The sequence below is a fragment of the Lagopus leucura genome, unplaced genomic scaffold (assembly GCF_019238085.1).
Source record: "Lagopus leucura isolate 7727_CA_CO unplaced genomic scaffold, USGS_WTPT01 Super-Scaffold_100064, whole genome shotgun sequence".
Taxonomy (NCBI): Eukaryota; Metazoa; Chordata; class Aves; order Galliformes; family Phasianidae; genus Lagopus; species Lagopus leucura.
In genome coordinates, this window is record NW_024962308.1 from 601,653 (window position 1) to 612,952 (window position 11,300).

An 11,300-nucleotide genomic window follows, 5' to 3' on the forward strand; every position below is an offset into this window, starting at 1 on the left:
GCATGGACCAAATAAAGCCGGTGCTGGGCAGAAGGGGACTGAGGGCCAGCTGCTGGAAGGTGACCATCATTGCCACTGTAGTGGGCAGTGTGACAGCTCTCTACCTGGGGATCCTGCTGGGTGAGTGCATAGCCAGGCGTGTCCATCTGCTCCAAAAGAATAATGGTCTGCACAGCTCACAGCAATGGTTCCCATACCAGGAACCCTCAAAAGTGTTCTTCTGAGGACAGAATATCACCAGCACTCCCCATTTACTCACCCAAACTGCAGAGGCTGTTGTCACCCCTTATTTTGAGTGACTTCCTTACTGTCACATGTGATTTCTTCCCTTCTCATCCTTCTCAGCAACTTTCCAAATCTCTAGTTGCTTCCTCAGCCATCTGCTGCCTCATCCCTTGCAGCCACTGATGGTCCCACTCCAGCACGTAACCATCTCTTTGTCTCACCTGCCTCTGGTGCCTCTGGTGTACCATGGCCAGATGCCACGTCAGCTCAGCACCCCGCTGTGTCCAGCCTGATCTGCCTTGAGGCAGATCCCACAAGTACATCCCTGCTGCATGGTGCCACTTTCTGAGCTGCTTTGATAATGAGCACACCTTTCCCAGTCTGTTCCTGCAGGGATGGGGCCAGCCAGGGATCGCCCTGCAAGGCTGTAACCATCTATTTGGGAACTGTTGTTTAAGGCTTGATAGAAATCTACAGTTTTAATGTTCAGATTGACTGTTAATTCAGATTTCTCTTCTTGTACATGTGTGGGTTACCCTGCATGGCCACATGGCACCTCCAAAGCACTGCAGGAACAGATAAGCTACTGAAACTAGGGAGGCCTCAATGGCACGAGGTAACCCATGTTCCAAAGCAGAGGAGGGTTGAGCTCAGCCGCAGCCCAGACCTCTGTGAGCCATTTGTGCCTCTGACACACAGCTTCCCTCTCTGGCAGCCTGTCATCCCGCAGCAGAGACCAGCTTTGAGCACACTGTGGAGCTGCGAGGGATCACGTTCAACAGCAGCTTGCAGGCAGAGAACTCAGACTATTACCGGGTGCTGACGCCCGCCCTTGAGAGGCTGGTGAGTTGAGCAGCTCTGCACCCTGCGCTCGAGGTGGGGGCTGCTGGGTATCCTGGGCCCTATTCCTGCTGAGGAAAGCCTGCAGTGCTTCCCTGAGGTCCAGCTCAGCAGAACGTGGAGGAAAAGCCAAAAGAGGGGGGGAAATGCGAGCATCTCTTGATCATCAGGGTGGGAGCAGGGTGACACGTGCTGAGATGAGCTGGACTCAGGTGCTCCTGCTGCCTGCAGAGATGAGAAGATGCTGCAGTTAGCTCCGGCTCCCTGAAAATTCTGGACCAGTCAGCCCCACATCCGTAGGGTTTTCTGCCCGGTGAGAGTGTGACCATCCTTCTTTGCTTTGCAGTTTCTGTCCAGTTTCCAGGACTCCCAGCTGGACTGGAGCTGCACTGGTTGCACCATCCTGGACTACAGGTGAGCGTTTTCAGGGCGTTCTGATGAGCTCCACTATGAAACACACAGCTGTGCTCTTATTCTAAACTAGTGAAGACAGAAACAGTTTTTAAGTTGAGGCTGGAGTTTTTTGGAGGGGAGGAGGGATTGCAGTGATGTTATGCCTTCTTTAATTTGGAAATGTAGTCAGAAAAGGAAAGGGAAATGGCATGTTCAACCAAAGCTGAACTCTGGGGCAAAGAAGAAAATGCAAATGACCGTTTTGATCCAGAGCAAACCTTCAGGGGCACCTGAGCCTGAAATTAAGCATTAGTTTTGTTTCCCTCGTGCTCCCCGTAGGCAGGAAGCCTAAGAAGCTGTCCCTTCTACCACTGATGGAGCCAAATGTGCTCAGGAATTCTGTCTTCCAGCAGGAGTGGGAACTCGAGTGTCATCGTCCGTTTCCGCCTCCGCTTCGCCCCGCAGGACTCCCAGCCCCTCAGCTCTGCCACAGAGGAGGACGCACTCCGACAAGGGCTGGCGGCCGCGCTGCAGGAGCAGGGCCTCTCCCTGGCCGCCTTCGGGACGATATCCTCAGCTTCTCTCACAGGTCTGCTCCTCATGTAACCATGGGGCAGGCAGAGCAAGGCGGCCTGGGCTGCTAGCAGCACTGCTTGCACCAGCAAAACCACCAGGCGGGGTCTCAAACAGCCATACTGGCTCAGGGCTGGACACCCAGTGGAGGCTTCGTGCCCAGCAGCAATGTAAATTGTTCCCTGAAACCATCCGACTAGAAATTCTCCTTTGCTAACTGTAGTCACGTGTGATCGTGGGCCTTTGAAAAGAAATGTGCCTGGGAAATGTGAAGCTGTGGCTCCCCTGCAGTTCCCTCCGCATTCACTGCAGTGATGGAAGCAGCCCAAATGGAACAGCTTTTTGCAGCTTCCACCTTGAAAGCTTTTCCTGGGATGCAGCTTGCTGCCACAGCTGCTGGGAGTTGTTCCCTACAGCTGCCGTCACCCCAAAACCCTGCTGGGCTGTAGAGAGCTCCTTCCTCCCCATGCCTTGTGCCCCTCATGGAGCAAAGTGGAGAAGGTCTGCAGGAGGTGAACGGGGCTGGGAGCTCATTGCAGAGCTCCTGCAGACCATGGGATGGAGAAAGTGGTGGCCAGGCAGGCTGGAGGTGAAGCAGAGCCTCTGCCTGCACTGCTTGGGAGCAGCAGTAATGAGAGTACACAGCTCCTGTGCCCCCCACTGGAGACCTCCTCGCTGAGCCCCACTTCTTCAATTCTTTTACAGCTCCCAGTGATGTTTCTCCATACAGACCAGGACTGAAAGCAGGTAAGAGCCGGGCAGCAGGAAGAGCTGTGTGCCTTTCTGAGCGAGTGCTCATCAGTGCAGCAATGTGTCCCAGTTCCCCTCCAGCCTCCTCCTCTCCGGCACTCTGCCTGCCGATACAAAATGTGTTTGCGCCCCATTTTATTCACCACACAGTGATCCAGGGCTGTGCTCCCCTGCTCCCCATGGAAGTTCAGCAAGAGCTGCAGCTCAGCTGCTGGCTCCATCATCTGGGGATGCAAGCAATGCTGGCTGAGTGTGGTGATGGCCCCTGGTGGGGTTGGGGGGCAGCTGCTGGGAGGTCTGCAGAAGACACAAGTGACCCGAGCCTTGCTGTCCCCAGGGAGCTGCCCTGGTGACATGTTCATGTGCCACAACACTCAGTGTGTGTGGAAGGAAAACCCTGAATGTGATGGCCGGAAGGACTGCGCCGACGCCTCTGATGAAAAGGGCTGCGGTGAGTGTCCTGCAGCAGGACTGCTGGGGATGGGGGATGGGCCCCAACCCACCACTGCAGCCTCTGACCGGTAGACTTCTAGCAGTAGGTTACAGGACAGCACAGCTTGTCAGACAAGTTGTCAAAAGGTTGCACCCTAGAAATGTGCTGGTCCTATTACCAACAGCAAAGGGACATGACAGCGTTGGGGTAGAATGTCATATTCCCACGGGCCAGTGAATCCGATGAGCCCAAACTGCAGACATTCGGTGGCAGCACCCTAGGAAGCCTGAGCCGCAAGGGCATGCCCAGCCCTATCTCCACACACCCGGCAGTGTGGAGCTGAGCTACTTTGTGCCTTCAGGAACGCACCTGACTCCTGGTGTGCTCACACATTTCCTTGCCTGAAAGACTTTGGTAAAGGGAGCGCATTCTGCAGGTATCTCCCACAGCCACTGCTGGAGAAAGGGAGCCTCTCCCATTCCCCTGCAGTGTTACTGCTCCCCTGTGCACACCAGGATGACCTATAGGTGTTGCAGGTCCAGCAACCTGCCCACACCTTCCTGGTCTACAGTGTGCTAGGCAGTCATCTCTGCATGACCATGGACTGCTGGAAGCAGCTCAGTAGTGGCTGAGCTTGTGAAGCTAGAAGAGATAATTCTCTCTGGATTTTTCTTGCTTGTAGGAGTTTCAGAGAGGACCTTGTGGTGGGTCAGTGCTTTGCAGTGCCCTTTTCCAGATCTGTAGGTTAAAATCTGGTCTCTTGTGACATCCTTAGAAATGTTTGGTTCTTGAGTACACGCACAAGCAGATTTTCCCACCTGCCCCAAGGAGCGCTTTGCCAGGGCACAGCTGGCACAATCCTGATGCTCTCTCATCTCTTTCAGACTGCGGGAGCCGCCCTGCCATGCAGACTGCCAGCAGGATAGTCGGAGGCACAGAGGCATCCAAAGGGGAGTTTCCCTGGCAAGTCAGCCTGCGAGAGAACAACGAGCACTTCTGCGGAGCTGCAATCCTCACGGACAAGTGGCTGGTGTCTGCTGCTCACTGCTTTACTGAGTAAGTCCCAGCTGTGCTAGCTTCCCAAATGCTGTTGAATCTTCTGGCCTAGACCCCCCGCTGCACCACGCTGCTCCATCAAGCATCACGCTGCAAGCAGCCCAAGTCCCAGAGCAGACAGCATGGCGTGCAGCAGCTGCAGAGTGCAGCAGGGTGATGCTGCAGGGCTGCACAGTCCCAGCTGTCTTTCTTCCAGGTTCCAGGACCCGGCCATGTGGGCAGCTTACGCAGGGACCACCTCCATCAGCGGTGCAGACAGCAGTGCAGTGAGAATGGGCATCGCCCGGATCATCCCTCACCCCTCCTACAACACCGACACGGCTGACTACGACGTGGCTGTGCTGGAGCTGAAGAGACCCGTGACCTTCACTAAGTACATCCAGCCCGTGTGCCTGCCGCACGCTGGGCATCACTTCCCTACCAACAAGAAGTGCCTGATCTCTGGCTGGGGATACCTCAAGGAGGATTTCTGTAAGCAAATCATGGCATATGGCAAGGGAGGCAGCAGGGAAAGGCATGCAGAGGGGGTCTGCATGGCTCTTTGCACCAGCCAGGCTCTTTGCATGGAGCTCATGGCTGCATCTTTCCCGCTTAGTGGTGAAACCTGAGTTCCTGCAGAAGGCAACGGTAAAGCTGCTGGACCAGGCGCTGTGCTCCAGCCTCTACAGCCATGCCCTCACAGATAGGATGCTGTGTGCTGGTTACCTGGAGGGAAAAATTGACTCCTGCCAGGTGAGCATTGCCCTGGGAAGGTGACACACATCCCTGCATGAGGCTTCTCCTTGCCAGTATGCACCAAGTAGCACTTCCAGAAGCAGGATTCAACACCATGCTTGCAGCACCCCACTGAGTTTTGGGGCCATGCTTTGGATCCAGCCATGGGTCAGGGACTGCAAAAGAGGAAAAAATATGTTCTGTAGTGCTCAGTGCAGGGCACTGCTGTTAAGGGGATTCTTCAGCTGTTTAACTGCCTTCCTCTGCTTGCTGACCTGTAGTCACCATAGGACCAAGTTAAAAAAAAAAAAAACATGAAAAGGTTAGCATGGCCACCCTGGTTTGTGTATCATGCAGTGTCCACCCATCATCTGGCCCTTCAGGGGTGGTTGGGCTTAGCCTTTAAGAGCAGCGGTTTAACAGCTCACTGAACCAGCAGCCTTAGATGTTATGGAGGATGTCCTTGTGCTCTTCTGGCAAGTCAAGAGCATAAGACTTAATAGCAACTTAACAGCAGAACACGCTAAGAGCAGTGTAGGAGCTGCTTCACCCATCACTAGGCTGAAGCAAATCCATGGAGAAGAGTTCACCACCTGGGCTTCTCTTGCAGGGGGACTCTGGTGGGCCGCTGGTTTGCGAAGAACCATCTGGCAAGTTTTTCCTGGCAGGAATCGTGAGCTGGGGAATTGGATGTGCTGAAGCCAGGCGGCCGGGGGTTTACACACGTGTTACCAAACTGAGCGACTGGATCTTGGATGCTATTTCTCCCTTTCCCACCTCCATAACACGCACTGTTCCTCTAATACACTCCAGTACTAACAGTAACGTGGTCACCGCTGAAGAACTCAGCGCCACCACCAGCACAGCAGTCCCCACCTCTTCACCGGATGCCAGCAAACCAGCAACTGCACCCAGAGCACAAGGTATGAACACCCAGGGGGTGGGTATGACCTCAGGAAGAGGAATGGCTGGCACATGCGAGTGCAAGGTCTGTTGTTCCACTGAGCTGGAATTCCCATCAGTAGTTGACCCACACAACCATTGTATGGCACTTGCTGCCTGCACAGCTGAGCATCACAGGCTCCTTCACCTGTGCAACCAAATGGGCAGCTGTGTGCCCAGCACTGTCTGACACTGCGTAACTCCTGGATCACTCGCTTCTCTTTGCCACATGGATCTTCCCAGAAGTTCAAAATCAATAGCTGCAATCCAGTAGCAGCCATGCATCGTCCCACTTAGGTTCCCTTTGGGAAGGAAGCATGACTTGTTAGCTCCAAGACGTGCACAGCCAGGGACCCCATGGGACCCCATGGTCAGCAGGCATGGGCAGCTGTCTCCCCCTTCAGCCCTAACCTGTCCCTGCTCAGACTTACTGTTTAGAGAGAGCCAAAGCCTCTGCTCACTTCTCTTCTGCTAGCAGTACTCATAGGTTGTGTTTTGGCTTTCACTCAGAGTGCGGAGGACGACCTGGCCTTTCTAAACCCAACAAGATTGTGGGAGGAACCGATGCTTCCAGAGGGGAGATCCCCTGGCAGGTCAGCCTGCAGGAAGACTCGATGCATTTCTGTGGGGCAACGATCATTGGGGACCGCTGGCTGCTGTCAGCTGCACACTGCTTCAACGAGTGAGTCCGTGCCTGCTGGTGCAGGTACAGATAGGAAAAACTGGCTGTAACATAGGAGATAAACACATAATGAGATTGGTTGGGTACTGAAATGGGCTGCCCAGGGAGGGGGTGGTCACCGTCCTGGGAGCTGTTCAAGAAACGTTCAGATGTTGCACTGGTTCAGTGGGCAGTATGGGTGGACAGGATGATCTCAGAGGTCTTTTCCAACCTTGGTGAGGCTGAGATTCTATAATCAGCTCTTAAAGAGAGTGGGGACAGTTCATGCCTCCATTGGCGTGGCTATAGACGGCCTAGCACAGAGCATGGGTAGCAAGAGTACAGTACAACAGCAGTAAATCCTGAAAGCAAAACAGATGGGGGCATCAGCTGGGAGTTCCAGGAGGACCTCGTGTGCTAAACAGCTGGGCAAGAAAACAGAAAGGGAAACAAGCAACTCTGCATCATTAAAAGTGGACCTTTTCACTGTATGAAGTGATGAATGTTTGAAGTTCACGTGGAGTTAAAAAATGAGAAAACAACTAGAAAAATTCTAATAGAAGCCATGCATCCAGAGATTTTGAGTATAAGCACCATTTGTATGCTGCTGTAATCCTCAAGACGTTTTGAGGGGCTGGGAGAGGATCACCACACGTTTTCCTGCTCTTCAGCACACATCCCACAGGTGCCACTGCTGGAAGCAGAATTCTGGGGACACATTTGTGTGCTCCGGGCTTTGCTTTGGTAAAGTGAGGCTTCAAATACAAATCCTTTAATGCTGCCTGCAATTGAAACAGCCTGACAGCTCAGAATTAGGGATAGGTGTATGTGTGCAAGCGTATGTATTCAGACTGTGTATTTACAGGACAAATCCAGAAGAGATCGAAGCCTACATGGGAACAACATCACTAAATGGAACTGATGGGAGCGCAGTGAAAGTCAGTGTAACACGAGTGATCCCACATCCTCTCTTCAACCCCATCCTTCTGGACTTTGATGTAGCTGTACTTGAGCTGGCAAGACCACTTGTCTTCAACAAATACATCCAGCCCATCTGCCTCCCGCTCGCTGTGCAAAAGTTTCCTGTTGGCAAGAAATGCATAATTTCTGGGTGGGGAAACCTCCAAGAAGGGAATGGTAAGCAGTGATGTGTTATCAGTTGGTTTGCTCTGGAACAGAGACAGATTCAGCAGCAAAGCCTGTGTGACTGTGACCCTACATGAATATAGGGTAGGGGAGGTCAAGACCAAACAGAAACATGAGTAAGCAAGAAATAGGGCACACCTTAAACTGCAGTTATTTGGGAGCTGCCAGCAAACAAGGTAAGGGAGGTGGCTTGGCAGGAGCCAGGAGAACCCATCTGGCTCCCCTGAGTGGTTCTCTCATATTAAGCAAGAGTGGGGCACTGCCTTGGCAGCACTTGATGCAATAAGCTCAGTGTTGGCCTCGTTGATGAGTCTCAGTCAAAATGATGTTCCAAGCAATGAGAAAGAGCTAGGAGCCCAATTCAGGGGGACGCCTTAGGGGGGCAATGTATGCTACCAGAGAAGCTCTGCTGCTCTCTACCAGCTGACAAGGAGCCCACCAACTGCCTAGACAACAGAAAGTGGCTGCCTGTGCCCAGTGGCCTGTATCCAGGCCCAAAACTGCACCCTGGGGTGAGCCAGGAGCTTCAGGGGCTTCCAGTAGGAGGGCAGTTCATGCGGGATGCAGCTCCTGTCTGGGACCAGAGCTTGCTTTTCTGAAGTGTTGGAAGCAGTCGTAGCTCCTGCTTCCCTCTGCTGCACTAATCCCTTGGTCTGCATGCAGTCACCATGTCTGAGAGCCTGCAGAAAGCTTCTGTGGGCATCATCGACCAGAAGACCTGCAACTTCCTCTACAACTTCTCCCTCACTGAGCGGATGATCTGCGCTGGTTTCCTGGAGGGGAAGATAGACTCATGCCAGGTAAGAGCCTGAGATTTCTCCACTCCTCTGCAGCTTGCTCCTGTGTTAACAGCCTCAGCATGGCATTGGGAAGTATTTACCAAGCTTCCTATGTGTACCTTAGCTTAAAAGCACAGCCTGCTCTCCTGCAATTTTAAAAAAGCAAATGAAGGTCCTTCAAACTAAGCATGACTTAAACCATCTGGGCTGCCAGCAACCCTGGATGAAACAGGTTTCCTGTGGCAGCAGTACAAGAAGTGGTTGTTGTTCACTCCCCTCCACTTGCAGAAAGGTGCTGTCAGATGTTGGCATTCCTGGCAAACACTACTGCATAGCTTTGCAGCCAGGTTGAGCCATCAGCACCAGTTTAAGCCTCTGGACAGTCAAGTCTTGCACACAGTGCATGGGAACAGAGCCCCTCAGGGCTGGAAGGAGAATGAGAGGTTAGCTGACTTCTCCTGGTGTGGCTGAGGAGCAGTTCTGTGCACATCTGTGCTGGAGACGTGGGCTGAGCATCCATGACCTCGCTTCTTCCCCAGGGAGATTCAGGAGGGCCCTTGGCCTGCGAGGTCACCCCAGGTGTGTTCTATCTGGCTGGCATCGTGAGCTGGGGAATTGGATGTGCCCAGGCTAAGAAACCCGGCGTGTACTCCAGAATTACCAAACTCAACGACTGGATTCTGGATACCATCTCACAGTTTCCCAGTCCCAGCACAGGCGCTCCTTCCACTTCAGCCACCACCAGAACTACTGCAGACATCCTCATGCTCCATCCCAATACAACAGCTACGAGTCCCATCAGTGAAAGCACCCCGAGTGAGAAGACTGCCACCACCGTGGAAGAACCCTCCACAGCTCTGAAATCCACTGAGGCTGCCAAGCCCACCCACGCTCCAGGTAAAAGTCCAGTATCGGCAAATTCATCGAGACCTCCAGCCCTGGCACAGAGGGCGCTGAGTTGGGTTGTTGTCTTCCAGTGGTGCCCTGTACCAGCCTCACCTTCAGGTGTTCCAGCAGCGTCTGTATTGGTAAAGAAAATCCCGAATGTGACGGAATTGTTGACTGCAGCAATGGCTTTGATGAGAGCAATTGTGGTAAGCCCTGCTTTGCAGCCTCCTGCCCACTGTGCCACTAGGAGCTGGCACTCCAGCTCTGCGCAGCACCACAACTTGCCATCCGAGTGCCGTTACTTGGGCTACACATCCCTTGATGTGTGGCAGCTCGGGTCACACATCCCCATGTGAGATAACGAGTTCCCAGATGTGTTGCACTGCAGGGGATAGGGAAGGAATATCCCTTATGCTTATGGTTATTTAAAACCATAGTGCCTCTTCTTCTGTCCCAGACTGCGGCTTAACCACTGCTCTGGCCTTCAGCAAGATCGTGGGTGGGAGCTCTGCAGCTCGAGGAGAATGGCCCTGGCAAGTCAGTCTCTGGCTTCGGCAGAAGGAGCACAAGTGTGGGGCTGTCCTCATTGCCGACAGGTGGCTGCTCTCTGCAGCTCACTGCTTTGATATGTAAGTCTGAGATGGCCCTCAGCCTCCCTCCCACCTGCCCTTCCCTTTCCTCGTGGTCGGGATGCTGTGCCTCACTGGAAGCACACACTGCCTGTTAGAGATGAGCCTCTACGGGTAAGCATGAAGAGGAATGAGCGGAGCAAAGCGTGAGTGCACTGCAGTGTGATGGAGATGGGCTGTGGCCTCACAGTGTGTGGCTGTGGTGCATCCCAGCCCCACGGATGCAGGAGCAGCACTCCTTGCTAGCCATGCTAACAGCCAGCTCTGCTGTCTTTCTGCAGTTACAGTGACCCCAAAATGTGGGTGGCCTTTCTAGGAACTCCCTTCCTGAATGGCAACGATGGCAAAATGGAGAAAATATTCCGTATCTACAAGCACCCTTTTTACAATGTCTACAGCCTGGACTATGACGTGGCACTGCTGGAGCTGAGCATGCCTGTCAGGTTCAGCAGCACCATCAAACCCATTTGTCTCCCAGACAACTCGCACATCTTCCAGGAAGGAGCCAGGTGCTTCATCACAGGCTGGGGCTCCACCAAGGAAGGAGGTACTGCCTGGCAGGGCTCCTTCACACACCCATGATGGCCCTGTTAAGTGCCACCCACCCTGCAGGCCAAACTGCATTTCCCATCCCTCTGCCCCAAATATTCCACATAACCCATACCCTGTAGGGGATACCTCTGCCCCCCACAGGCTGTACCCATCCATCTGGTTACACCTCCCAAGCTTTCTAACAGCAGCCATGGCATTCCCCATCCTTCCAGCTGCTCCAGCTATGCTCCTGCAGCACAAGGACTGCTTTGATCCCATTTCTATTCAGTCGGCTGAACTGCCTGACAAACAATAGCCCAAAAGGATCTTCCTGTGCTTCCTGGGCTGGGGAGGAACCAGGCTTGGGTCACCTTCCAGTGCAGGTCTCTCCCTCTAGCACATGAGTAAATGTACAGGGACCCTACTCCTACACATGCTTCTATTTCTTGTGAGCTCTGCACCAAGCTAACAGTGATATTTGCCTCCTCAGGCCTCATGACAAAGCATCTGCAAAAAGCAGCAGTGAATGTGATTGGAGACCAGGACTGCAAAAAGTTCTATCCTGTCCAGATCAGCAGCAGGATGGTGTGTGCTGGATTCCCACAGGGTACCATCGACAGCTGCTCAGTGAGTGTGAGAGCAGCAAATGGTGCTGTGGAATGGAGCAAACTCATGCAAAGTCCCCACAGAATCACAGAATCACACACAGAATCACAGAATCACCCGGGTTGGAAGGGACC

The 11,300-nt window shown here is 53.4% G+C and overlaps 1 protein-coding gene across 1 annotated transcript; it reads left to right on the top strand.

Moving 5' to 3' along the window:
• The first annotated feature begins 2 nt into the window (after nucleotides 1–2).
• Nucleotides 3–10,209, top strand: TMPRSS9 (transmembrane serine protease 9). The gene is made up of 16 exons (XM_042886847.1): nucleotides 3–120; nucleotides 941–1,068; nucleotides 1,412–1,479; nucleotides 1,872–2,047; nucleotides 2,737–2,778; nucleotides 3,119–3,232; nucleotides 4,099–4,270; nucleotides 4,467–4,741; nucleotides 4,866–5,002; nucleotides 5,595–5,907; nucleotides 6,437–6,608; nucleotides 7,453–7,724; nucleotides 8,397–8,533; nucleotides 9,052–9,409; nucleotides 9,490–9,606; nucleotides 9,858–10,209. Exons 1-16 carry the CDS (start codon nucleotides 3–5, stop codon nucleotides 10,031–10,033), a joined length of 2,775 nt encoding a protein of 924 aa, XP_042742781.1. The 3' UTR covers nucleotides 10,034–10,209.
• Nucleotides 10,210–11,300: the final 1,091 nt, after the last annotated feature.

Excerpts from the sequence above, each read along its gene's own strand:
- TMPRSS9 (XM_042886847.1), top strand. The coding sequence starts at position 3 with ATGGACCAAATAAAGCCGGTGCTGGGCAGAAGGGGACTGAGGGCCAGC. Across the intron at positions 1,480-1,871 it reads TGCACCATCCTGGACTACAG|GAGTGGGAACTCGAGTGTCA; the intron begins GTGAGCGTTTTC and ends GTCTTCCAGCAG. Across the intron at positions 5,908-6,436 it reads AACTGCACCCAGAGCACAAG|AGTGCGGAGGACGACCTGGC; the intron begins GTATGAACACCC and ends GCTTTCACTCAG.